Below are 25,263 nucleotides of genomic sequence, written 5' to 3'. Positions count from 1 at the left end.
ATAAAGTCCCTTCAGCTTGGATGGGAGGAGGAAAACAACATTCATATAGTCCCTTCAGCTTGAATGGGAGGAGGAGGAGGAGGAGCAAAAGGAGGAACACAACATTCATATAGTCCCTTCAGCTTGAATGGGAGGAGGAGGAGGAGGAGCAAAAGGAGGAACACAACATTCATATAGTCCCTTCAGCTTGGATGGGAGGAGGAGGAGGAGGAGCAAAAGGAGGAACACAACATTCATATAGTCCCTTCAGCTTGGATGGGAGGAGGAGGAGGAGGAGCAAAAGGAGGAACACAACATTCATAGTCCCTTCAGCTTGGATGGGAGGAGGAGGAGGAACACAACATTCATAAAGTCCCTTCAGCTTGGATGGGAGGAGGAAAACAACATTCATATAGTCCCTTCAGCTTGAATGGGAGGAGGAGGAGCAAAAGGAGGAACACAACATTCATATAGTCCCTTCAGCTTGAATGGGAGGAGGAGGAGGAGGAGCAAAAGGAGGAACACAACATTCATATAGTCCCTTCAGCTTGGATGGGAGGAGGAGGAGGAGGAGCAAAAGGAGGAACACAACATTCATATAGTCCCTTCAGCTTGGATGGGAGGAGGAGGAGGAGGAGGAGCAAAAGGAGGAACGCAACATTCATATAGTCCCTTCAGCTTGGATGGGAGGAGGAGGAGGAGGAGGAGGAGCAAAAGGAGGAACGCAACATTCATATAGTCCCTTCAGCTTGGATGGGAGGAGGAGGAGGAGGAGGAGGAGGAGCAAAAGGAGGAACGCAACATTCATATAGTCCCTTCAGCTTGGATGGGAGGAGGAGGAGGAGGAGGAGCAAAAGGAGGAACGCAACATTCATATAGTCCCTTCAGCTTGGATGGGAGGAGGAGGAGGAGGAGGAGCAAAAGGAGGAACGCAACATTCATATAGTCCATTCAGCTTGGATGGGAGGAGGAGGAGGAGGAGCAAAAGGAGGAACGCAACATTCATATAGTCCCTTCAGCTTGGATAGGAGGAGGAGGAGGAATAGGAGGAGGAGGAGGAGGAATAGGAATAGGAGGAGGAGGAGGAATAGGAGGAATAGGAATAGGAATAGGAGGAGGAGGAGGAGGAGGAATAGGAATAGGAATAGGAGGAGGAGGAGGAGGAGGAGGAGGAGGAGGAGGAATAGGAATAGGAGGAGGAGGAATAGGAATAGGAGGAGGAGGAATAGGAATAGGAGGAGGAGGAATAGGAATAGGAGGAGGAGGAATAGGAGGAGGAGGAGGAGGGGGAGGAGGAGGAGGGGGAGGAGGAGGAGGAGGAGGAGGAGGAGGAGGAGGAGGAGGAGGAGGAATAGGAATAGGAGGAGGAGGAGGAGGAATAGGAGGAGGAGGAGGAATAGGAATAGGAATAGGATGAGGAGGAATAGGAATAGGAGGAGGAGGAGGAGGAGGAGGAGGAGGAGGAGGAGGAGGAATAGGAGGAGGAGGAGGAGGAGGAGGAATAGGAGGAGGAGGAGGAGGAGGAGGAGGAGGAGTAGGAGGAGGAGGAGGAGGAGGAGGAGGAATAGGAATAGGAGGAGGAGGAGGAGGAGGAGGAATAGGAATAGGAGGAGGAGGAGGAGGAGGAGGAATAGGAATAGGAGGAGGAATAGGAGGAGGAGGAGGAGGAATAGGAGGAGGAATAGGAGGAGGAGGAGGAGGAATAGGAGGAGGAGGAGGAATAGGAGGAGGAGGAGGAATAGGAGGAGGAGGAGGAATAGGAGGAGGAGGAGGAGGAGGAGGAGGAGGAGGAGGAGGAGGAATAGGAGGAGGAATAGGAGGAGGAATAGGAGGAGGAATAGGAGGAATAGGAGAGCATGGACAGTCATCCTCTTGATCAGGACAGGGAAGACTTGGCTGTTACCAGTCTGGAACACATGGCTGACTATGTTCCTCTGCCTTTCCCCGTGAGCTTCGCGTTGTACACAATTTGGCCAACAGTAATTACTGGTTTGTCACTTCTAGACCCACGCTATAAAGAGAACATTGTATGTCTCCTTCCCATGGAGGAGAGGTTTAATAAAATGGGGTTGTACCAGAAGGCCCTTGTTGTGGAATTATTTAAAAAATTCCCATCTAAAAACGCTGGCGGCTGAGGTCACAGTTAGTTGGACAACCAAGAAGTACAGGCGAGGGAGACAACTCCAATCCAGCAGAGGCAGGGGAACACTTGTCAAAGTTCTGGGACAGTTTTCTCAGACCCTCCCATCGCACAGGTCCTGAAGTGCAGAGTACTCTCACAAGGAGTGCAAAGTTTGGGAAGATGCTGAGGGAGTACCTTGCCGACCGTACCAACATCCTCCGTGATTCCTCTTTGCCTTATTATTGGGTATCCAAGCTGGACATGTGGAATGAACTGGCTCTCTACGCCTTGGAGGTCCTGGTCTGCCCCGCCGCCAGCGTTTTGTCAGAGTGGGTTTTTAGTGCCGCTGGTGGAATTATAACTGATAAGCGCATCCGCCTGTCAACTGAAAATGCTGACAGGCTGACTCTTATAAAAATGAACAAGGGCTGGATTGGCCCAGACTTCTGAACACCACCGAATGATAGCAGCATAACGAACATATCAAATACAGTGTCTTTATTTGGGGAGGTCTAACTCTATTCGCATGCACCTCTGTCTTCACACCCAGACATGGGTATACGCATCCTGATTTTGTCTATTGTCCTTCTCCTTCACCAGGGTGACCGTGATGCAACACCCACATCATTTTGTTAAGGGGGTTTAAGATGCCCGTAGCAAATGTTTGTTATGCAGTATATTCATGTATACCTCCAAGGGGTAAATGTGCATGGGCATTACAAGTATAGGAGACCCGCTCCTTAACAATGGTAACAATTTTTTTTAATGAGGCCCTTCTCTACATCTCTTCAAAAGGGGTATTGGGTTGCGTCCAAATTTTTGGCAGCCCTTGCAGTCACTGCATACGCAACAACAGTATAGGAGACCCACTCATTAATAATGGGAACAACAAAGCATAGCCGGCTGATGGGCCTCTACCAATAGTGCAGGGTTGCCTGATGGTCAAGCAAAACTAGGCTGTGTGACTTTCAGAGTCCCTCCTTCATAAATGAAACAGGATGTGTCTGATGATGTCTCACGCACTACCTGGCCAAATAAGGTTGTAAAATGTTAAAATGACATTTCCCAGTGAATGCATTTGTCTTGGTTGAAAGCAATGCACAAGTGCAAAAACGCATCAAAAATGCTACGTGTGAACATAACCAAAAACAAAAATGCTCCTCCACACCTTGGGCTATTTATTTTGCCTTCTATACAAGTCATTACCCTGGAAAGGATGTTCCTTAACATATTTCCCAGGAAAATCCATTTTGTTTTGTTTTTTGTATGTTTTATTGTGAGTCCATAAAAGTGGTGTAATAATCTGACAACGTTGCTGACAGCAGTGACCTGGGAGTCAGAGATGCTTCCAGGGGTCTTCCCCATGCAGTTCCCATGTCATTTGAGCACTGTTCCCATCGATTTGGGCGATTTTTAGGCCCTCTGCAGACCACCGAGGGGAGCCGCCTGAAAAATGCTTGAGTTTCCCACAGACTTACATTGGGCTCGTTACTCGGGTCGAACACCCGATTATTCCAATTTTCTCGACTTCAGCAACAAGCACCCAAGCATTTTAGTGCTCGCTCATCACTAGTGATCACCTATCCACAGGACCGGAGGGGATAAGACCACTGGGACTGGAATGGATCAGCAGAACGGGCTGCGGTTATCCTAGTTATTCAGATTAGAACAGCGGTGTGACGCCACACCGCTGCTACACTCATGGGGCAGCCAAGCGCAGTACATTGTCTGGCGGCAGCAGTGGTCGGACATGCACACCGCAGCTCCAATCTAACAGACAATAGCAGGGATGATAGTGACCTGCTCTGAAGATCGGTGCGGGTCCCAGGGGTCAGACCGCCCCTGTCTATCCTGTGGATGTCGGATATAGGAGCCATCCAGTGAAGATAATTTAAGTTTTCAGATATTTTTGACTTGCTTGATCTGCGTCACTGATCAGTCCTTGCCACGTGCCCCTTTTTGTGGCAAGTCTGAAATGCTTCTACATATCACATGAAAAGTCTCTTTACTTTGACAACATCTTTTCAGTTTGGCATCAACAAATGAACCCTTACATTTTAATATTTTTCTATCTACACATCACACGGATTCTGAGATTGCCTTTTGAATTGCAGAGTTTCACAAAAACAAAACAAAAAAAAAAACAAAAAACAACAATCTGTCAAAAAACTAACTATAAGCACATGTCGCTCCTTCAAAGAGAAGTCCAGCAATACCTTTACATGGCCGGTCAGCTCCCCATCACCATCACTGAGAAAGCACCATCTGAATTGTTATGCAAATGAGGCTGAAGGGCTTTGGTAGATCTGAAGCCTCTATCACTCCAGCTCTATATCCCATCCAGTGCCACCTCCTCCTGTTTGATTGAAGGCTCACCCGCCTGAAGTAACTAACACAACATAGAGGCAGTCTGTTATGCAGATGGCGGTGGCGCTGGGCGGGGAATAGATCTGGAGTGACAGAGGCATCAGATCTATCATAGCCATAGTACTAGAGGAATGGATCGGCCATGTACAGGTATTGCTGGATCGCCTCCATGCCACGACGCATTGATGCAAAAGCAGCCCTGACTTTTGTGTTTCATTGGCTGTAAGCCATAATCATCAACATTACCAGAAATAATCACGTGAAATAGATCCCTCTGCGCGTAACGACTCTATATAATAGATCCCTCTGCGCGTAACGACTCTATATAATAGATCCCTCTGCGCGTAACGACTCTATATAATAGATCCCTCTGCGCGTAACAACTCTATATAATAGATCCCTCTGCGCGTAACGACTCTATATAATAGATCCCTCTGCGCGTAACGACTCTATATAATAGATCCCTCTGCGCGTAACGACTCTATATAATAGATCCCTCTGCGCGTAACAACTCTATATAATAGATCCCTCTGCGCGTAACGACTCTATATAATAGATCCCTCTGCGCGTAACGACTCTATATAATAGATCCCTCTGCGCGTAACGACTCTATATAATAGATCCCTCTGTGTGTAATGACTCTATATAATAGATCCCTCTGTGTGTAATGACTCTATATAATAGATCGCTCTGTGTGTAATGACTCTATATAATAGATCCCTCTGTGTGTAATGACTATTTTTTGGTGATATTCTAATTTAGTGAGAAGCACCTGTACCTGAACAGCGCCATTCCAGGAGGTAAGATATACGTTTGGCACTTAAGGAGGGGTTGTCCAAGCGGTGATCCTCCCTATTAGGCTCAATTCCCAAGAGGAGAATATTTTTGCAGTTCCAGCGAGGTGTATGGATTACTGTAAACCTCACGCTGACTGCGGGTTCTGGTTTATTTACGCTGTTACCTGACCTGCAGTGAATTTCTGTAATCGGCAACATGTCAGTCTCCCCAGCGGTTAATGTGCATTTTGATTTTTTTGGCGGATTTTCCCTAAATACTTAAATGAGATGATGAAAATCTGCAGATAAAAAACAACAACAAATGCATATAACAGCATTTCTGTAGGGAAAACATCCTAAAAAAAGTGATATTACATAAGCTGTCAAAGCTGAGCAACACGAAGCTCCGAAACAAAGCAGCTTCACAGAAAACATCACACCTCAAAGAGGTAACAAAGCGAAAAAACCTACAAGTCACCTACAAGCATCCAGACCAAGCAGCAGGCTGGGGGCGACACACACACACCTCAAAGAGGTAACAAAGCGAAAAAACCTACAAGTCACCTACAAGCATCCAGAACAAGCAGCAGGCTGGGGGCGACACACACACACACCTCAAAGAGGTAACAAAGCGCAAAAAACTACAAGCATCCAGAACAAGCAGCAGGCTGGGGGCGACACACACACACACACCTCAAAGAGGTAAGAAAGCGCAAAAACCTACAAGTCACCTACAAGTATCCAGAACAAGCAGCAGGCTGGGGGCGACACACACACACACCTCAAAGAGGTAAGAAAGCGCAAAAACCTACAAGTCACCTACAAGCATCCAGAACAAGCAGCAGGCTGGGGGCGACACACACACACACACACACCTCAAAGAGGTAACAAAGCGCAAAAACCTACAAGTCAACTACAAGTATCCAGAACAAGCAGCAGGCTGGGGGCGACACACACACACACACACACACACACAACACACCTCAAAGAGGTAAGAAAGCGCAAAAACCTACAAGTCACCTACAAGCATCCAGAACAAGCAGCAGGCTGGGGGCGACACACACACACACACACACCTCAAAGAGGTAAGAAAGCGCAAAAACCTACAAGTCACCTACAAGCATCCAGAACAAGCAGCAGGCTGGGGGCGACACACACACACACACACACACACACACACACACAATCATGCAGCCAGTGTCGGATACATGTATCGGCTGTCCGGTTCCTTTTCACCGGGTGCTAAGATTTACAACAATGCAGGATGATCGCCCAGTAGTTTTTGGTGCGAATACAGACTAAGCATTTACTGACGTGTCTGTAGTCACAGAGGACGCAGTGAGGTTCCCATAACGGGCATCAATTGGTTACAGAGCAATAACCGAGGAGCAGTGGCACAATATATACTCTTCGTCTTTAATGAGAACCTTCTATCGCACCCCATGGCTCCTCAATGTCAGACCTAACTACACGTAGGAGGGAAGTCCCTTCATCCTGGCCTGTAACCTGCAGGATACGTCTGTGGCCCACAGCCAGGGAGCGCGGTTTTGATCACTTCCGATGGCGGAGCGCAGCAATTATGTAAACACACAAATCTGACCACGATAATCAAGAGTAAATATTACTCACATTATCTACTTTTCTAAGCAAATACAAAGGTGACAAAACAAAGATAGAGGAGGAGATGGCAGCAATTCAGAGCTGGAGAAAACAAACAAGTCCAGCGCTGCCGACCAAACCCCCGACCCTGCAGTGCTGAGGAATAGCAGATCACAACTGCTGGACAGACGCCATAATGCCCTAAATACAGAATGACACAGATCTCACACCTACTGCGGCCTTTAGGATGTCCCGCAGGGAGGAACATGGAGTCCGCACACTCTGCACGCTCCTACTAAGCCTTGTTGCAAGATTTTGAGCGTCTGAGGGAATTTTTGCCCATGTTTCCAGTGAAGGATTTGTGAGGACAGCCCTGATGTTAGATGGGAGGGCCGGGAGTGTAGTCTCAGTTCTTGTTCATACCAAGAGTGTTGGATTTGGTGGAGGTCGGAGCTCCGAGTGGGTCGGTCACAAACTCACCCACCATGCCCTAATGGACCTCGCTGGACACAGTCATTGGGAATAGGAAGGGCCTTCCTCAATGTTCCCACAAAAAGCTACGATTGTCCTCAAAGGCTCGGTGGGCTGAAACATCAGGACTTGTCTTCACTAAGGGGCCGATCTCTGAGAAACACCCCCACCAGGACCAGGGCTGTGGAGTGGGTAAGCCAAACCTCCGACACCGACTGACTCCACAGGACACATCAGAATGTGAAGGAAAACAAAAAGCCTGTAAGAGCCAACAGTGAAACATTTTTAATGAAACCCAACTACAAGAATGATTTTTTTTTCACCACAAATACACATGGTGGGTAGAAAACAATGTCTATATCATTTAACAGGTAGATGGTCCATTTATCAATTTCCAGTATATTTAAAGGGTTCAGCTCCCTTCAGTGTGTAGCGGCTGCTGCCAGGTGCTGCAGAACAGCTACTATTGTTCTGAATCAGATCTGGACCGGGGCAGGGGAAGTAAAGCTCATGTTTTTCTTTTTACACTTAACTGTGACTGGGTACAACAGTTTGCTGAATCTGGAAACCCCATTAAAGTATCGAATCTCAGATAACCCCTAAGACCGGTCACAGCTTGTGTGCCAGGAGCGTGAAGCACTGCACCACAGCAGACCAGTCATGCACATGGTTTAATATCTACAGTGCAATGTCCCCACGTAAAGGCAGAGACCACCGCCTGTTTCTCCAGAAAGTGGAAGGTGAAGATCTGTCATTCACTGAAGCGTTAAACGTTATCTTCACCCCGGCAGAGACGCCCCAGTCACAGGATAGGATTCACGTCCTCTCCTCAAAACATCAATACCATAGAGCAAGCTGGAAGCCATGTCAGCACAGAGGGGCAAAGAAGAAGAAGGATCAGGGGCATCAAGAAGTGAGAAAATAACCAAATCTAAGCAGCCAGGGAAAAGCAATGGGGTCTGACAAAACTGCAAGTCCTGTCCATAAGTGCGGATCTCAGAATCTGAACTGCAAGGACCCCAGAAGCCGGAGAGAGGTCCTGCAGAGTCATTTCCCATACAGCAGAGGGCAATGCTCGGCTTCTGCTCCACTCACTGGTGATGGGACTGCTGGAAAGAGCCGAGCGCTGGACTCTGCCAGTCCCATGGAACCAAGTACAGGCAGAGAACACGCACCTCCCTCCATTCACACGATCCTATCGATAGGAGATTTATCACTTGCAGTATTATTTCACACCCGCTGAACCCACAAAGCTTCTGCTACATTTTCTTACATACGTTTGTTATACCGAGAGACAGAAATGGAAAGAGAAGAAAAGGGGGCATTATTTTGCACAAAATATTGGTGTAAAGTAACGCAGCCATCCAGCCAAAAGGTGGCAAAGGAAGTGTAAAGTGCAACATTGGTAGCACGATGCACCGAGTTTCTCTCACTCCACTGATGAAACTGGGTGAGGAGGCGCCAACATCATGTCATCTAAGGCTATGTTCTATCTAAGGCAGGACATTGCTAAACGGGGAGAGAGATCACCAGGAAGAAGGAAGGCTGGCGCAGGCACCACATTGATAAACAGAAAGGGATATCACCAGGAAGAAGGAAGTCTGGCTCAGGCAGCACATCGCTAAACGGGGAGAGAGATCACCAGGACGAGCTATGGGAAGAAGGAAGCCTGGCGCAGGCAGCACATCGCTAAACAGGGAGAGAGATCACCAGGAAGAAGCATGGGGCAGGCAGCACATTGCTAAACAGAGAACTGGATATCACCAGGAAGAAGGCAGCCTGGCGCAGGCACCACATTGCTAAACAGAGGACGGGATATCACCAGGAAGAAGGAAGCTTGGCGCAGGCAGGACATCGCTAAACAGGGAGAGAGATCACCAGGAAGAAGGAAGCCTGGCGCAGGCACCACATTGCTAAACAGGGAGAGAGATCACTAGGAAGAAGGAAGCCTGGCGCAGGCAGCACATTGCTAAACAGAGAACGGGACATCACCAGGAAGGACACCTGGCGCAGGCAGCACATCGCTGAACAGGGAGAGAGATCACCAGGACGCGCTATGGGAAGAAGGAAGCCTGGGGCAGGCAGCACATCGCTAAACGGGGAGAGAGATCACCTGGACGCGCTATGGGAAGAAGGAAGCCTGGGGCAGGCAGCACATCACTAAACGGGGAGAGATCACCAGGAAGCGCTATGGGAAGAAGGAATCCTGGGGCAGGCAGCACATCGCTAAACGGGGAGAGATCACCAGGAAGCGCTATGGGAAGAAGGAAGCCTGGCGCAGGCAGCACATCGCTAAATGGGGAGAGAGATCACCTGGACGCGCTATGGGAAGAAGGAAGCCTGGCGCAGGCAGCACATCGCTAAATGGGGAGAGAGATCACCTGGACGAGCTATGGGAAGAAGGAAGCCTGGCTCAGGCAGCACATCGCTAAACGGAGAATGGGATATCACCAAAACGCACTATGGGAAGAAGGAAGCCTGGTGCAGGCAGCGCAATGCTCTGGGCAACTGGTAAACCGTTTGACTGGTAGACCTTGGGTCCTGACTACCATGATGATGTTACTTTGCCATGCACCACCAACCTAATATTGATACAGAGCAAGTAGACCCTTCCATGGCAATGGTAATCCCTGATGCAGCGGCTTCTCAGCGGGAGAATACATCCTGCCATAGTTCACAAATGGTTTATCAAGAGATCACAAAGTTCAAGGTGATGAATCATTTCTGAGATCTCAATAGGATTTAGTTTTGCTGGGATGTGCTGAAAAGACAAGTCCGAACCATGGAGTCTCCATCTCTCAATTTACGGGACTTACCAAAAGGCAATTCTTATTATTAAAATTCATCATATATCCAAAGTATGGGTAATAACTTGTGGATCGCTGGGGGTCCGACCACTGGCACCCCAAACAATCCAGAGAAGGAATCACTGAAATGCCACGTACAAGTGCTACATTCAGTGCTTTTCCATACAGTTGGTGTTGATATATCGCAGCCAAACCTCTGCCATGAGGACTCCCTGAAGGCAAAGGTTCTCCATAAAGTCTATGGGCCTGATCACAGGACAAGCAATATGGCTAAAACTTTGCTAAAATACTGAGTGAAGTTCTGCAGAAAGTGCTAACAGGTCAATCCCATGTGCGATCTTGCTTGGCCGGATCTCCGGCGGAGCATCCAATGCAGACAAGCCTCGTTTGTAACTAGGTTTTGTAAATTGTCGGAGCTTCCTTTATCCAAGGACTGTAAGATAACTATGGAAGGAGCACCTGTATGATGGCATTTATCATGTGACACTACATATCGGGAGCATTTACACTCATCTGTGGAGACCCCTTGTAGAAGCATGCTGGTCTGCACCGCTTATCCAGACACATTAGCGTCTTACAGTCACTGGGATCTGCACCTTTAATGGTCTTCTAGCTCACACTGTGCTGTGGGGCCGGATACAGGCAGTGGAGTACAAGGCGTGGCAGGATTTACCAGTATTAGTCATACCCACCGAGTCACTAGAAACCCCCCAGCTCATTCTGAATGAAAGCTTACAGAGAAATCGAGAAGCCACTGGACAAATGTGAATCTAGATTATTCTGTCCCAGTGATTCATTTCCTTTGTATTTAGTCTACTGCACATGAGGCTGGCGCTGGCCCACAGCTGCCCTCGTGAAATGTGCGCTGCCCACATGAGGGATGCCAGGGTCAGCTTTTGTGACGAGACCTCATGGGTTCTGCAGCCACCTGGTAAGGCTTCATGTGAGCGCAGCAAAAAGACCTACACAGGATGGCCTCTGGTTTCTCAAGATTTAGCTAAACTCTTCTAGTGCTGAAGAAGTGGGATGGTGTCACTTCCCCCACTGCACTCGCTGACACTTCCTTCCGATAAGATGTAGTTGGGTAGACAATGCTTTCTATAGCAGGAAGCGATGGCCGCGCAGCAGAACATCTGTGCTGTGTAACAGTGTTAATGAATATCTCCACATCATGTATTGCATTAAGTACAGACGCTGGGCTGTGGAAGGTTACCATCTTCTGGAGCGAGGCCCCTGCTGCGGGTGATTGCATTTAGAGCAAAGGCCAAACCTTGTTTCAGCTTGAATCTAAGCATTTTTGGCTAGTTTTCTATTAAGCTTTAAGCCTGTCAAGTTTGTACACGACCATACAGCGTGAAGCTGGCTAAGGATTGGAAAACAGTTAATAGTAAAACTCTATGCAAGAAAGTTATCTCCACTACCCTGGGAAAAAAGTGACCCCAGGAAATGCCAGAAGTGCAGGAATAGCTGCTCCATACTCACAAGGTGCAATCACAGGGCAGAACTACAACCTGGGGTGAGGACGCCCGAGGACCCTTGCATTGCACCGTATAACAACTGTGTAAGGGGAAAGGCCCATAGGCGGATTATATTCAGAAAATCCACATAGGAACACGGCAGCGGCCATGTTTCTTCATGCTATTGAAGATGCTTTCTAGTTAGATATTGGCAGAAAACAATCCAAAGTTACAGACAAGCATCAGATTTATCAGCTGTTATACGTTCAAACACAGACATATATTTAGGTATTTCTATAACTTTAGGCATTTCGCACCCATATCCTTACTTTACACCCAGGGTAAAAATTGTAAGAAAGAAAACTAAACCAAAACAAAGACCTAAGCAGAAGCCAGGAGGAGTAAAATGCTCATCATTTATTAAGAGGCGAAGCTCTTCTAAGATTTGGAGCATCTTAGACATCAGAAGTATAAATAGAAATGTCAGCTCACCCGGGGTGGGACGCCCTTCATGCACAGAAGCAAGCAGTCTGCCAAGGATACATAGTAGAGAGGAAAAAATATCCAGCAAAAAGGAGGGCTCCTTACAATCATTGAAGTTTATTATAACATCCAATAGCGCATGATGCCGTTCATCAGCTCCAACGATTTTAAGGACAGCTCCTTTTTTGCTGGATATTTTCTCCTTTCTACAATTTTAGACTGTCCTTCTGCACCACAAAATTGTTTCTTAGGGTAATCTGTCAGTAGGATCGTCCCTTCTGAGCCGTCGATATCGGCATGTAGGTCATAGGAACCTAATAACATGCCACCATCGTCCCTCCGGAGCCGTCTATATGGCCATGTAGGTCATAGGAAGCTGAATAAGATGACGCCTTGATAACTGTGATCCTATATCTTATTACAGAGAAATCCACGTTTTTCTTGTATGTAAATAAGCTGTTCGAGGCAATGGGCCAGTCATAGATCTCCCTGAGATTATTATAATTGACTGAAATAGTTAACAGTGTGAGACAACGAACACAAAAAAGCAGAATCGTCTCCTTACAAACACATTTGCTGCAGCTCTCACAGCTCTGCTATACTGGACCACCTGCCTGTGAGCTGGAAGCGGAGAGGAGCCAGTAGATAGGTCAGGTATAACCACACACAGCTCTGCAGTGAGATCAGGAGAGCAGACTGTCAGTCATTACATGTCTCACACTGATAACGCCTCCTTTTATATAAAACAAGGGTCCAGCCCATAGCCTGGAACAGCTCATTTACATATGAGAAAAATGTGAGTTTCTCAGTGTCATAGAAAATGCTAAAGATCTCTCCTTTCCTCCAAGCAACTCATGCCCCCCCTCCCCTATCTTACCTGCAAGGAGTAGAGCTTGCAATCTATGAAGCTGTCTCTATGCAAATCGCAGTACACAAGAGAGGTGGCAAACTCAATTGTCCAGACTAATTACCATATGAATGTAGCTCATAGTAGCAGAGACCTGTAGACACCTGGCTAAAGAGGAAACCGCTCGTTAAGCCTCAAAAGGAAATCCATCTCACTCTCCACAATAGCCATGACATTCTCATTTGCATATGTGTTCAATCTGCAGTCTCACGGGCACCGATACAAAATATGGAATATAGGAAGTTCTATACTTCTGATTGCGATGGTACACATTTTTAGTGGCAGGGTTAGCTAAGAAACAATACACATTTTTCCGTATCGGAGAGCCTTGCCGGTGACCTCCAACGCAAAAGTACCAAAATAACGGACAGCAGCCAGTTCATGTCTGGTCTCTACAGACTGGTAAATTTGCAATAAAAAAATAGTGTCACTTGCGAACTTCTGCAATCAACCAGCGAGAAGTAATTGCAGAAATTATAGATTTTAATAAAACCATGAACGGCGGAGACCAGTCCACGTGAAGTCATCACAGGTGAGTGAGTGGGCAGGGCCCCCCTTTGGCATAAAGGATTCAGCGGAGCCTGGATCTATACTCATGCCGGGAGATAGATAATGGGACTTTGGAGCGCCTCCCCTCCAGCTAAACTGAATAGTCTCTGCGATCTGTCTAGTAAGTTTCTTCTGTTAATCCCTTTTATTTTGTGTAACTGTATATTCTGTATTGTATTGTCCCCTTTGTATATTTTTCAGAACACTGCCTGGATTAAATATCAAATTTAATAGTTCTGTTTCTTTTGCTCTATAATCGTTCCTTCCCCGAAGCCATACATTACCAGAAAGCAGGCGTCCGATCAGGTCTGTATCTTAAAACTGATCGGTGGTGGCAGTGAATAATAGTAATTGGGCTATCGTGAAGCTGACAGTGACCTACAGGGGCATATACACATATTCCATGCATTGGAATTTGGAGGTGTGTACGTCATACGCTCACTGCTTGCTTGCCGATAGCTAGTGAGTAATCGGGATTGAGCAGGTGCATGAATCTCTGACAAATTGGTGGCAGCGGTGGGATATTGTATGATCCTGCCGTTGTCATTTCTGACACTCCGGTATAAGACATCGGATTGCAGATATCAAGATGTCATGTTATTCAGCTTCCCATTACCTACATGCCCATATAGACGGCTCAGGAGGGACGATCCTAGTGACAGATTCCCTTTAAATCTGTCAGAACGCCTTCGGCCCCATCTGGCCTAATAAAGATATCACCCCTCTTTAGAAAAATGGCAATAGTGTAAAATAAGTTATTTTTTTCCCTTTCCATTAACAGACATGTATCGAAATTAGCTACTTTCTCCACCAAGAAATGTTCACAAATAACTTAATAAAACTCCTTTATTTTTAAGGGGTAGTAAATAACACATATGGGAAAAATAGGCATATGGGAAAAAGCATGAAGACTACACCTCCCAGATGCTGTGTTTTAAGGGGAGGGGGGCCAGCTTAGATACAAAGAATGTTTCAGGAAGAAAAATTCACTGTACAATGTTTAAAGGGAACCTGTGACGTGACAAAATGCTATGACCCTTCAGACATGGGGTTAATCTGCAGGTTAGTCGTTTTCTGAACCTGTCCGGCAGCGGCACTTAGAGCCCCGCTGCTGGGAGAAAATTACCTTTAGGCTGAGTTCACACGATGTGTATTTAATGCGTTTCCGCAGCGTTTTTGCAGTTGCGTAAACGCCGCGGAAACGCATGAAAAACGCATGGTAGAAGGGCAGCAATGTTCCCCAATTGAAATGCGCATGTGCTGTGCCCATGATGCGGATTTTTCTGCAGCGTAAACGCTGCGCTCAAAAATCCGCAGCATGTCAATTAATTTTGCGTAAACGAGGCGTTTTCGCCGCCATTGACTTGCATTAGAACGCGCCAATTCCGCAAGACTGCATCTGTACTTGCGTTATTGCCGCGTTCTAATGTGCGGATGGTACCCGAGTGTAGAGGAGAGGAGAGTCTCATCCACACCCAGGTACCATTAAAAAAGCTGTAAAACAAGAATAAAATAAAATATATATATATATACTTACCATCTGTCGGCCCGCGCACCGCTCCTGCTTGGTTCCCGGCACTTGCAGTGAGTTGAAGGACCTGCGCTGACGTCAGAGTCATGTGACGGGTCACGTGACGCTGACGTCGGCAGGTCTTTCAATTCAAAGTTGCCGGGAGAACGGAGTGTAAAGCAGGACAGCGCGGGCCATCTGAGGTAAGTATATACACTCTCTCGGGTCACACTATATAAATCCATGCTGGTTGCATGGATTTATATAGTGTGACCTAGTTGTCAAGCACTTTCCAGGTGATGCTAAAATCGCCTGGAAAGCGCTTGTCAATCCGCATGTGGAAACGCATGTATTCTGCAGGAAAAACGCATGCACAATCTGCATGCGTTTTTCTGCCAGGGAGATGCAGAAATGATGCAGAAATTTTCTGCATCGTGTGCACATACCCTTATTCCTCCTAGCAGGGTTCAGTCATGGGGGCAGCGCCAGGGCGGGCTCTGTCACTGCACTGTGTATAGAGAGCAACAGCTGTAAGGCTATGTGCCCACGATGCAGAAATGAAGCAGAAAATTTCTGCAGCATTTCTGCATCTCCCTGGCAGAAAAAACGCATGCAGATTGTGCATGTGTTTTTCCTGCAGAATACATGCGGATTCACATGCGTTTCCGCATGCAGATTGACAAGCGCTTTCCAGGCGATAGCATCACTTGGAAAATGCTTGACAACTAGGTCACACTGTATAAATCCATGCAAACAGCATATACAGTGTGAACCATAAAAATTAAAACAAATAAAGCTATACTCACCCCCGATGCCCGGCGTGGCTGCAGCGCTCGTTCCTGTCTGGTTCCTGGATGCCGGCATATCGCGAGACAGAGCGGTGAAGGGCCTGCGGTCACATGACTGTGACGTCACCGCAGGTCCTCAAGCGATGCCGGCATTCAGAGAGAAACCTTCGCAAAGGCGAGTATAAACTTTCTTATTTTATTCTTTTTTTACAGGTACAATGGTACCCAGGTCTGAATGAGAGTCTCCTCTCCTCCAGAACTGGGTACCATCCGCACATAGAAACGTATAGAAGCCGCTTGTAAAAATGTACAGTCGCGGTTTCTATGCGTCTCAATGCAAGGCAATGGCGGGAGTTCCGCTGCGCTTCCGCAAAATTAAATGACATGCTGCGGATTTTTGTACGCAGCATAAACGCTCCGGAAAAATCCGCAGCATGTGCATAGAACATGCGGAATCCCCTTGGGAACCATGGGGTGCGGATTACCAAGCGTTTCACAAGCGTTTACGCTGCAGAAATTCCGCAGCATAAACGCTTGAAAAACGCTACGTGGGCACCCAGCCTAACTGCATCCGGCACTGACTGACAGCAGCGTTCAGTCATGGGGGCAGCGCCGGGGCGGGCTCTGTCACTACACTGTGTATAGAGAGCAGCAGCTGTAACCACATCCGGCACTGACTGGCAGCAGTGTTCAGTCATGGGGGCAGCACCGGGGTGGGCTCAGTCACTTCACTGTGTAGAGAGCAGCAGCTGTAACTGCATCTGGCACTGACTGGCAGCAGCGTTCAGACATGGGGGCAGCGCCGGGGTGGGCTCAGTCACTGCACTGTGTATAGAGAGCAGCATCTGTAACCACATCCGGCACGGACACAGTGTCGCACACGATTTTTACAGATTCATCGCAATTCTGTAGCATGAAACTGTGAATGATTAATAGCTGCCAGGTTAAAAAAAAAAAAAAAAAAAAAAAAAAAAAAAAAGATCACAAACGGATGACAAGTGAGAAAAAAAAACAAAACGTACTTTTCTGGATAAAACTCTGAACAATTTTTTATACTGACGTGTGAACATACACTAAGGGCGGCCATCAATATAAAAGCATCGGACAGCCCTTCTAACTTACATCTAGTCTTCAAAAGTATAAAGAGAAAGCTCCAGTCTAGCTGAAAAAGTGACAGAAGTAGTGATGGGGCCTCCTGATAGAGGTCGGACGTGACTGCCACCCCGGCATCTGACAGTTCCATGGAGAACACAGGAGGTCTCGCACTTCTGTGAATGGCGTCGGGAGAGAAGCCGACTACTGTAAATGAGAATACTTATTATTAAAAGGTGCCCAATGATGTCAATAATAAACTTTTTACAAACCGACATGAGTAAAATCCAGATGCTGACCATGTCTCCATGCGCGGCTGAGGGTGCAGGTGTTGTGGACGGGGCAGAGGAAGGAGCGGCTGCCGCACCTCGTGGGCCATCCACTCCCATGTGAACACACGGATCCACAGCCAAATTCTTCTCTCACATCTACGTTTATGGGAAAACCAGAAGACATACAACTGATCGCACAGAAAGCGGCCCCTGGCCCCGCATTATCATGTATGGACACTGGCTTTTACACGTGTGCGGATTTTCCCTCCATCGTGTTCATCAATACACTGCGGCTGGAATATAAAGCCGACTCATCCAGATACTAGAATACAAGATATTTCTCTATTTCTGCAACTGACTCATCCTGAAATCCACATTCTCACAGTATAAGCCAAGTCAGATCTACGGAAGATCAGGGAGATTTCAGCAGCAAATCTGCAGCGTGTGGATTTACCCCGGACTCTAGGAAGCACGGAATTAACGGCATTTTGCGCTAAGAGTGGGATTTCTCACATCATGGAAACAGACGATGATCTTACTGAATGGATCTATTCAGTGAACATTGGTGGGTGTACAAATGCCATCTTTGTCATTTGAAGAAGGCGAAGAACTGTACAGAAGAAAGACCAAACCAAGTCATCCCTCTGCATCTGTAACGGTCAATATTTTACTACTGGAAGAATTTGGTGAGACGCAAAACAAATGCAATCATTAACCTTCTCACAGCCATGTATTATAGTGGAGAAGGAGCCTCCGCTGAGCAGGAATCAGAACACAAGGGGTTAACAGCGGTCACTTCCTGCCGCTCATAGGAGACACCCTGAGTCATACACCCAAGGAAGCCGCTAACTTCTAGAAAAGAGGGGAAGAATCTCCAGCAGAGTACAGACCACCATCACCACACCCTGCCGAGACCACCATCACCACACCCTGCCGTCCACATGACAGCTCTTCAGTCACAGGGAAAAACAGGAATCTATGTGATCTGTCAAATAAGGACGGGAGCCTCCATCAGCCAGCAGAGCCAACAAATAGGGGACAGGCAACCTCTACCACCACCCTACAGGCTCCGAGTATACCCACACCGGGTGAGACGCTTCCAAGAAGCCAGGATGGGGCTGTAACATGGACCCCAAAAGGTGGTCAAACACCGGCCCCGAACAACCAACTACTGAGATGTGACCCATACACTCTGCAATTACAGAAACCACCACTGTACAGTAACGACTGTCACATATCAGCATGTGGTGCCCATGTGCATGGTGCCGAGAACAGGGGCAGCCTTATAAATAAGGGGCAGCACGCTCTCAACGCTCCCCGGCCACAGTGCAGCCGCTAACCCACAAGCCCACCGCCGGGCGCTGTATAACCTGTATCTGACAGCCGCCTCCATACATCTTACATGTGGGAAGTGTACAGCTCAGCAGATGTGGCCCCCACTCCGCACCAGCACTGGGGACAGACCCGCACAAGTAACAGCATGACTATGCAATATGTAGCCCCCCGCCAGCCGTACAGCAGCCTCCATCCTCATCATACAGAGCACAGTATAGGGGATCACAGCTACTGAGCACATACAGCAGGACACAGCGTCACCACGCACCATCACTGCAATGGGATGTGCACTCTGCCATTGCTGACAGTTGTGTAGAGCGGTGTGACGATGGGTCATGTCCTACATACTGCCATCACTACGGGCCATGCACTTGGTCCGCAGTCACTATGGGTCATGCAGACTCCCATGGGTACAATTGAGCACACAGCCATCACCATGGGAAATGTAAAATAGGCCGTCATCACTTGTGTAGACCACTATCCCACTCTGTGCCTTTGAGCAGCTGGCAGGACACTGCATGAAGCTCTGACACAGGGGACACAGCTGCCGTATCGGCGGACGGACCCCGGAGGCGGAGGGGCAGGGAGAAGCCCCCGGCGGCGGACTGACCCCGGAGGCGGAGGGGCAGGGAGAAGCCCCCGGCGGCGGACTGACCCCGGAGGCGGAGGGGCAGGGAGAAGCCCCCGGCGGCGGACAGACCCCGGAGGGGCAGGGAGAAGCCCGGACCCCGGAGGGGCAGGGAGAAGCCCGGACCCCGGAGGGGCAGGGAGAAGCCCGGACCCCGGAGGGGCAGGGAGAAGCCCGGACCCCGGAGGGGCAGGGAGAAGCCCCCGGCGGCGGGCGGACGGACCCCGGAGGGGCAGGGAGAAGCCCGGACCCCGGAGGGGCAGGGAGAAGCCCGGACCCCGGAGGGGCAGGGAGAAGCCCGGACCCCGGAGGGGCAGGGAGAAGCCCGGACCCCGGAGGGGCAGGGAGAAGCCCCCGGCGGCGGGCGGACGGACCCCGGAGGGGCAGGGAGAAGCCCGGACCCCGGAGGGGCAGGGAGAAGCCCCGGGCGGCGGGCGGACCCCGGAGGCGGAGGGGCAGGGAGAAGCCCCCGGCGGCGGACGGACCCCGGAGGCGGAGGGGCAGGGAGAAGCCCCCGGCGGCGGACGGACCCCGGAGGCGGAGGGGCAGGGAGAAGCCCCCGGCGGCGGACGGACCCCGGAGGCGGAGGGGCAGGGAGAAGCCCCCGGCGGCGGACGGACCCCGGCGGAGGGGCAGGGAGAAGCCCCCCGGCAGCGGACGGACCCCGGCGGAGGGGCAGGGAGAAGCCCCCCGGCAGCGGACGGACCCCGGCGGAGGGGCAGGGAGAAGCCCCCCCCGGCACAGGACGTATGTGGCACGGCACTGGGCTCTATATGGCAGTGGCGGCCCCGCACTCTGCGCTGTACACTGTCAGGGATGAGAGGAGGGAAACTTTCCCGGCAGTCGCGCAGGCAGCACTCACAGTTTTCGGCATGGTGGTGGCGGCGGTCGCTCGGTCACTCGTCCTTGCAGCAGTTCTCAGCTTCTCTCCATACAGCTCGGGCGGAGATGCGGGAAGGCTGAGCCCGGGAATGCGCGGTAACAATGAGGAGCTGCTGCCGCTGCTAACGGAACAGCGAAGTCTGTGCTGTACCCAGTGTAACCACACCCAGGGAAGTGCAGAGCACATAGCGGGCGCGCTGACCCCGCCCCCGACCCACGGGCCACGCCCCTCTCTACAGTTGGGAGGGCGCGCTAACCCTCAGCCCGGTCTCCTCATACTCCGCCGCTCTGCATCGTCGCCACTGGTGAGAGAAGGAGCTGCGTCCTGTGTGCGGGGGATGGCGGCGGAGGAGGCCCCACACTTCACTCCTCGAGGGCCTCCACACTTCACTCCTCGAGGGGCCCCACACTTCACTCCTCGGGGGCCTCCACACTTCACTCCTGGAGGGGCCCCACACTTCACTCCTCGGGGGCTTCCACACTTCACTCCTGGAGGGGCCCCACACTTCACTCCTCGGGGGCCTCCACACTTCACTCCTGGAGGGGCCCCACACTTCACTCCTCGGGGGCCTCCACACTTCACTCCTCAGGGGGCCTCCACACTTCACTCCTCGGGGGGCCTCCACACTTCACTCCTCGGGGGACCTCACACTTCACTCCTCGGAGGGCCTCCACACTTCACTCCTCAGGGGGCCTCCACACTTCACTCCTCAGGGGGACCTCCACACTTCACTCCTCGGGGGGACCTCCACACTTCACTCCTCGGGGGGACCTCCACACTTCACTCCTCGGGGGGGGGCCTCCACACTTCACTCCTCAGGGGGGGGGGCACTGACTGAGTATGAGGCGGCACTGACCCGGAGGAACTGACACTTTATGGGCTTTTCACATTTTTAGAAAAAGAAAACCGTTTTTCTTATGATGCTCTCAGTAGTTTTCTCACCTTGTGTTTGAGTGAGGAGAAGAAAACCCATAAGCAGCAGCCATTCCTCTGTGCTGCCCTGCGGGGGGGTTTCTCTCCTGCCCTGCGGGGGGTTCTCTGAGGAGCAAGTAATAATTTCAAGATTTCTTGTTTGGTATATACCAATTGTTTTTGTGTCTGTTTGCAAATGTTCAAAGTTCTATCTTTGGACCGTGTTAGCCAGTTGATAGACTGCTCTCAGTGGGAAAAACTAGATAATCTTGTAGTCCTGATACCTTTTAATGGCTAACAAAAATAAAATAAATGATGTTACAAGGCAAGCTTTGGGGACCACTTAAGTCTCTTCCTCAGGCATGGTATAACAAAATAGCTGAAGAAGCACAAATATATGCACACAAAAAAGAAAAAAAAAATAGGGGCATGGCATAATAAATGGACAATCTGAGTTTAGAGAGTGAATCCTTAATTTTATTAGATTACACAGGTCTGCGACTAAAAAGCTGTTTGATTATTTTCATATAATTTCCATGTATTTTGGTGTTTTAATAACGATAAAAATATTGAAAAAAATCCTAAACGTGAGGACTTGCCACAATCCTATCGGTTCTTCTGTAAACTCTGGTGTGAATCATCGGCAAGCAGCTTATTTTCTTTGCCCATTAACATCAATAGGAACTGTGTGATTGGCTGGTGGCAGTCAAGTGGTTAGTGACATAATGAAAGGTCATTATGCTTTCAAGAAGCTTGCATTGGAATTTCATTCATCAACCGTGTTCTCCCAAATTAGCGTTATGGCTTTGCAGAAGTGTATTAATTCGCCTGACCGTTTCTGTTTCATTTGTGGTGAATATATAGTGTTGAATTAACAGCTGAATATTACAGACTTTGTGAAAAAAAAGTATACTTTGGATTAAAACTTGGACATCAAGATAAAGTTTGGGCGTTTCATAAAGTGTGCAAACGGTGTGTTAAGGACCTCCGAAATTGGTTCAAGGGTAAGAAAATAGCTTTCCATTCTTATGGTATGGCGAGAGCTAAAGAACCATAGTGATGACTGTTTTGTTCATGCAATGTGAAAGGGTATAATTCCAAATGAAAGCATTCCATTTCATACCCCAATCTTCACTCAGTAATTTGTCCCATCCCCATGGCACAGATATACCAGTACCCACGGCCCCTGCTACCTTGAAAGAGATACCTAGCTCCGATGAAGGTGAAATAATACCTGAACCACATGACGAATCAAGTTCTGACCTTGAATTCGTCATCAAGACTAAAAAATTTTTTCCCAGGAGGAGATGAAGGATTTAATAAGAGACTTGAATCTTCCCCAAGATGCCTCTGAGTTACTCGGATCAAGGCTCAAGAGCAGGAATTTATTGTTACCAGGAGTGTCTTTTTCATGGTTTCATCGTGAAAAGGAGTTCATTCCTTACTTTGTCCAGGAAGACAAGTTGGTTTATTGCATCGATGTCGAAGGTTTGATGGGTCAATTGAAAATCCAATATGATTCAGCGCAATGGCGTCTTTTTATTGATTCTTCAAACAAGTCTCTGTTACGGGTCCTGGTGGTGGAACCTCTGTGCTGCGGTGCAAGGAGGGACCAGAGGGGCGTGACTAAGTACCTACTCGGCCTGACCAAGGTCACACGTCGGCTCAGTCGACTCCGTGAACCAGGGAGGGATCGAGCAGGGGGACCAGGTGTCACTCTGGGACTGACCTTATATGAGAGCAGGTGACTCCCTAGGGTCAGATGGCAGTAACAGACCGGTACAGCGGATAAGCAGGCTGATTCGGCAGACAGCCAGACGGGTGCTCTGGGTAGGCAGGCACAACAGCTAACAGACAGGTGCTTCCAGGTAAGCAGGCTGGCGGGCACGGCAGGTAACAGGCAGGTGCTTCCAGGTAAGCAGGCGGGCACGGCAGGTAACAGGCAGGTGCTTCCAGGTAAGCAGGCGGTCAGCCCATAGACAGACTGGTGGACTGGACTGTAGACAGACTGTCGGGCTGGATTGTAGTCAGACTGGCGGGCTGGACTGAAGAACGGACTGGCGGACAGGACTTACTTACAGAGGGACCTGAGGGCTGAAGCAACAGTAAGAACACAGAGCAGCAACCTTGCACGGGCACCTCCATATTGGAGGAGGTGCTTTAAATAGGGAAAGTCCTCCGGCCATTGGCTGGGGACTTTTAGGACGGCGCGCGCGGCCCCTTTAAGAGAAAGGGAGCGCGCGTGCGCCCTAAGTACAGTGCCCGGAAAGATGTGTGCAGCAGCAGGGAGGCCGGAAGACGGTGGACCAGGACCGCGGCGGTAAGGGGGACAGCGTCTCTGCCTAGCAGGGGGCAGAGACGCCAATGCTACAGTCTTAAAGCAGTTTTACTCCACAACGGCATTTTTTTGCACTTCCATCCCTGTAGGTCATTCCGTATACTTTAAGGAAATTTACAAGAACTTGGAATTGGTTCTCCGTAAACTTAAATATAAGGACCACAGTTGGCAAGAGTGTGGGAATTTGAAAGTCTTGTGCATGCTGTTCGGGCAACAAGCTGGGTATACCAAATACCCTTGTTTTGTTTTCTGTGTCTGTGGAACAGTCGAGACCAACAAAATCACTGGACCAAAAAGAGCTTGCAGTCGAAATTGCTCACAGTTGGTGATAAAAATGTCCTCCGAGAAACTTTGGTACCTCCCTATAACCCCTTTACAGCCTGTGCCGTATTTGTACGCACAAGGGTGTAACCGCCGGTTCAGTGAGGGTCCGGCGGTGAGCCTGCACCGAACCGGGCACATGTCAGCTGATTATTACAGCTGACATGTGCCCGCAACAGCCGCGGGTGGAATCGCGATACACCCGCGGCTGCTAACATATTAAATGCCGCTGTCAATCTTTGACAGCCGCATTTAACAGCGCCCGAAGCGCGTCACTTACCCCACCCCGTGGGTCACCGATGCGTGGGCATGACAACCCTGGGTCTGCAGCAGACTCCAGTGGTTGTCATGAGCTGATCTCTATGAGCGCCACCTAGTGGTCGGCGCTCATAGCACAGGACCATTTCTGCTACCAGAGGTGATCTGCTGATCACCTCTATGTAGCAGAGGCGATCAGACAAGTGCTGCTTGTAGTCTCCTATGAAGACTATAGAAGAAAGCAAAAAGTGAAAAAAAAAAATGTTTTTAAAAAAATTTAACAAATATAAAAGTTTAAATCACCCCCCTTTCGCCCCATTCAAAATAATTTAAAAAAAAAGCCACAGACACATATTTGGTATCGCCGCGTTCAGAGTCGCCCGATCTATCAATATAAAAGGAGAGTGCTGAAGCAAGAAACAACGATCATATGGCCATGATGTGAAAAACGTATATAAACTTTATTCAAGCATTTATTTGCATACAGAAAAATAGAGCAGAATGTCAGGAGGACAAAATAGGTACCAAACTGTCATACAATTTATAAAAACATGAATAAAAACAAGCAGGTAACACATAAGATGCAGGTGTCATATCTCACCACTACTTTCCTCTCCATTATCAAGTATTAAGAGACTATAGCAAATGTATGAAGAGGGACACCCCGAGGGAAATCAATATATATTATAAATAGCCATATCCCGAGGTGAACATCTCATATCCTTATTGTCTCATATAGTCAGCAGTTAAACATAATTACCTAGGTGGGAGGCTGAGAACCCGCACGATACGTGCTTCCCCGACGCGCGTTTCGGCGCTGTTGCCTTTCTCAAGGGGACTGCTGTGGCTGGGCGGATAATCATTTAAATATCCCGCACGAAAATAGACTGGCCAATGGGGCGGCACACCGCCCATACCGGAAGTAGTAGCCCACGTGTGTGTCGTCATGATGATACATGACGCTACCCAGTCATGCCTTGCGACTCACCGGAAGTGACGCAGAGAGCAACGCCATAACCAAGATACCAGGCTCCGTCGGCATCACAGAGGGAAACCGAGAGAAGACAGGCATATAGGGACGGCGGTGCCCCTGCGTACAGAGACGCAGGTATATATATCATCGCACATTATACTAATGTAAACATACATGTATGTGTGCCAATAAAGGAGGGGGACCCATGACTGACAAACGAAAAACTGCGGTCATGGGTCCCCCTACTTTATTGGCACACATACATGTATGTTCACATTAGTATACTTGATAATGGAGAGGAAAGTAGTGGTGAGATATGACACCTGCATCTTATGTGTTACCTGCTTGTTTTTATTCATGTTTTTATAAATTGTATGACGGTTTGGCACCTATTTTGTCCTCCTGACATTCTGCTCTATTTTTCTGTATGCAAATA

General features: G+C 48.9%; 1 protein-coding gene across 1 annotated transcript in view; it reads right to left on the bottom strand.

Moving 5' to 3' along the window:
• LOC141154145 (moesin) overlaps positions 1 to 20,226 on the bottom strand; it is a 138,078-nt gene extending 117,852 nt beyond the window's left edge. Inside the window, exon 1 of the mRNA XM_073639645.1 lies at positions 20,005 to 20,226. Coding sequence (XP_073495746.1) covers positions 20,005 to 20,211 — 207 coding nt within the window. The 5' untranslated portion in view covers positions 20,212 to 20,226. The remainder of the gene's footprint in view (positions 1 to 20,004) is intronic.
• Between the last annotated feature and the right edge of the window lie 5,037 nt (positions 20,227 to 25,263).

This window comes from Phyllobates terribilis, unplaced genomic scaffold, assembly GCF_046119375.1.
Source record: "Phyllobates terribilis strain yellow unplaced genomic scaffold, ASM4611937v1 Scaffold_7__3_contigs__length_470593459, whole genome shotgun sequence".
NCBI classification, from domain to species: Eukaryota; Metazoa; Chordata; class Amphibia; order Anura; family Dendrobatidae; genus Phyllobates; species Phyllobates terribilis.
Note: the sequence above shows the minus strand (reverse complement) of the source record. Positions and strands in the feature narration are given on the sequence as shown.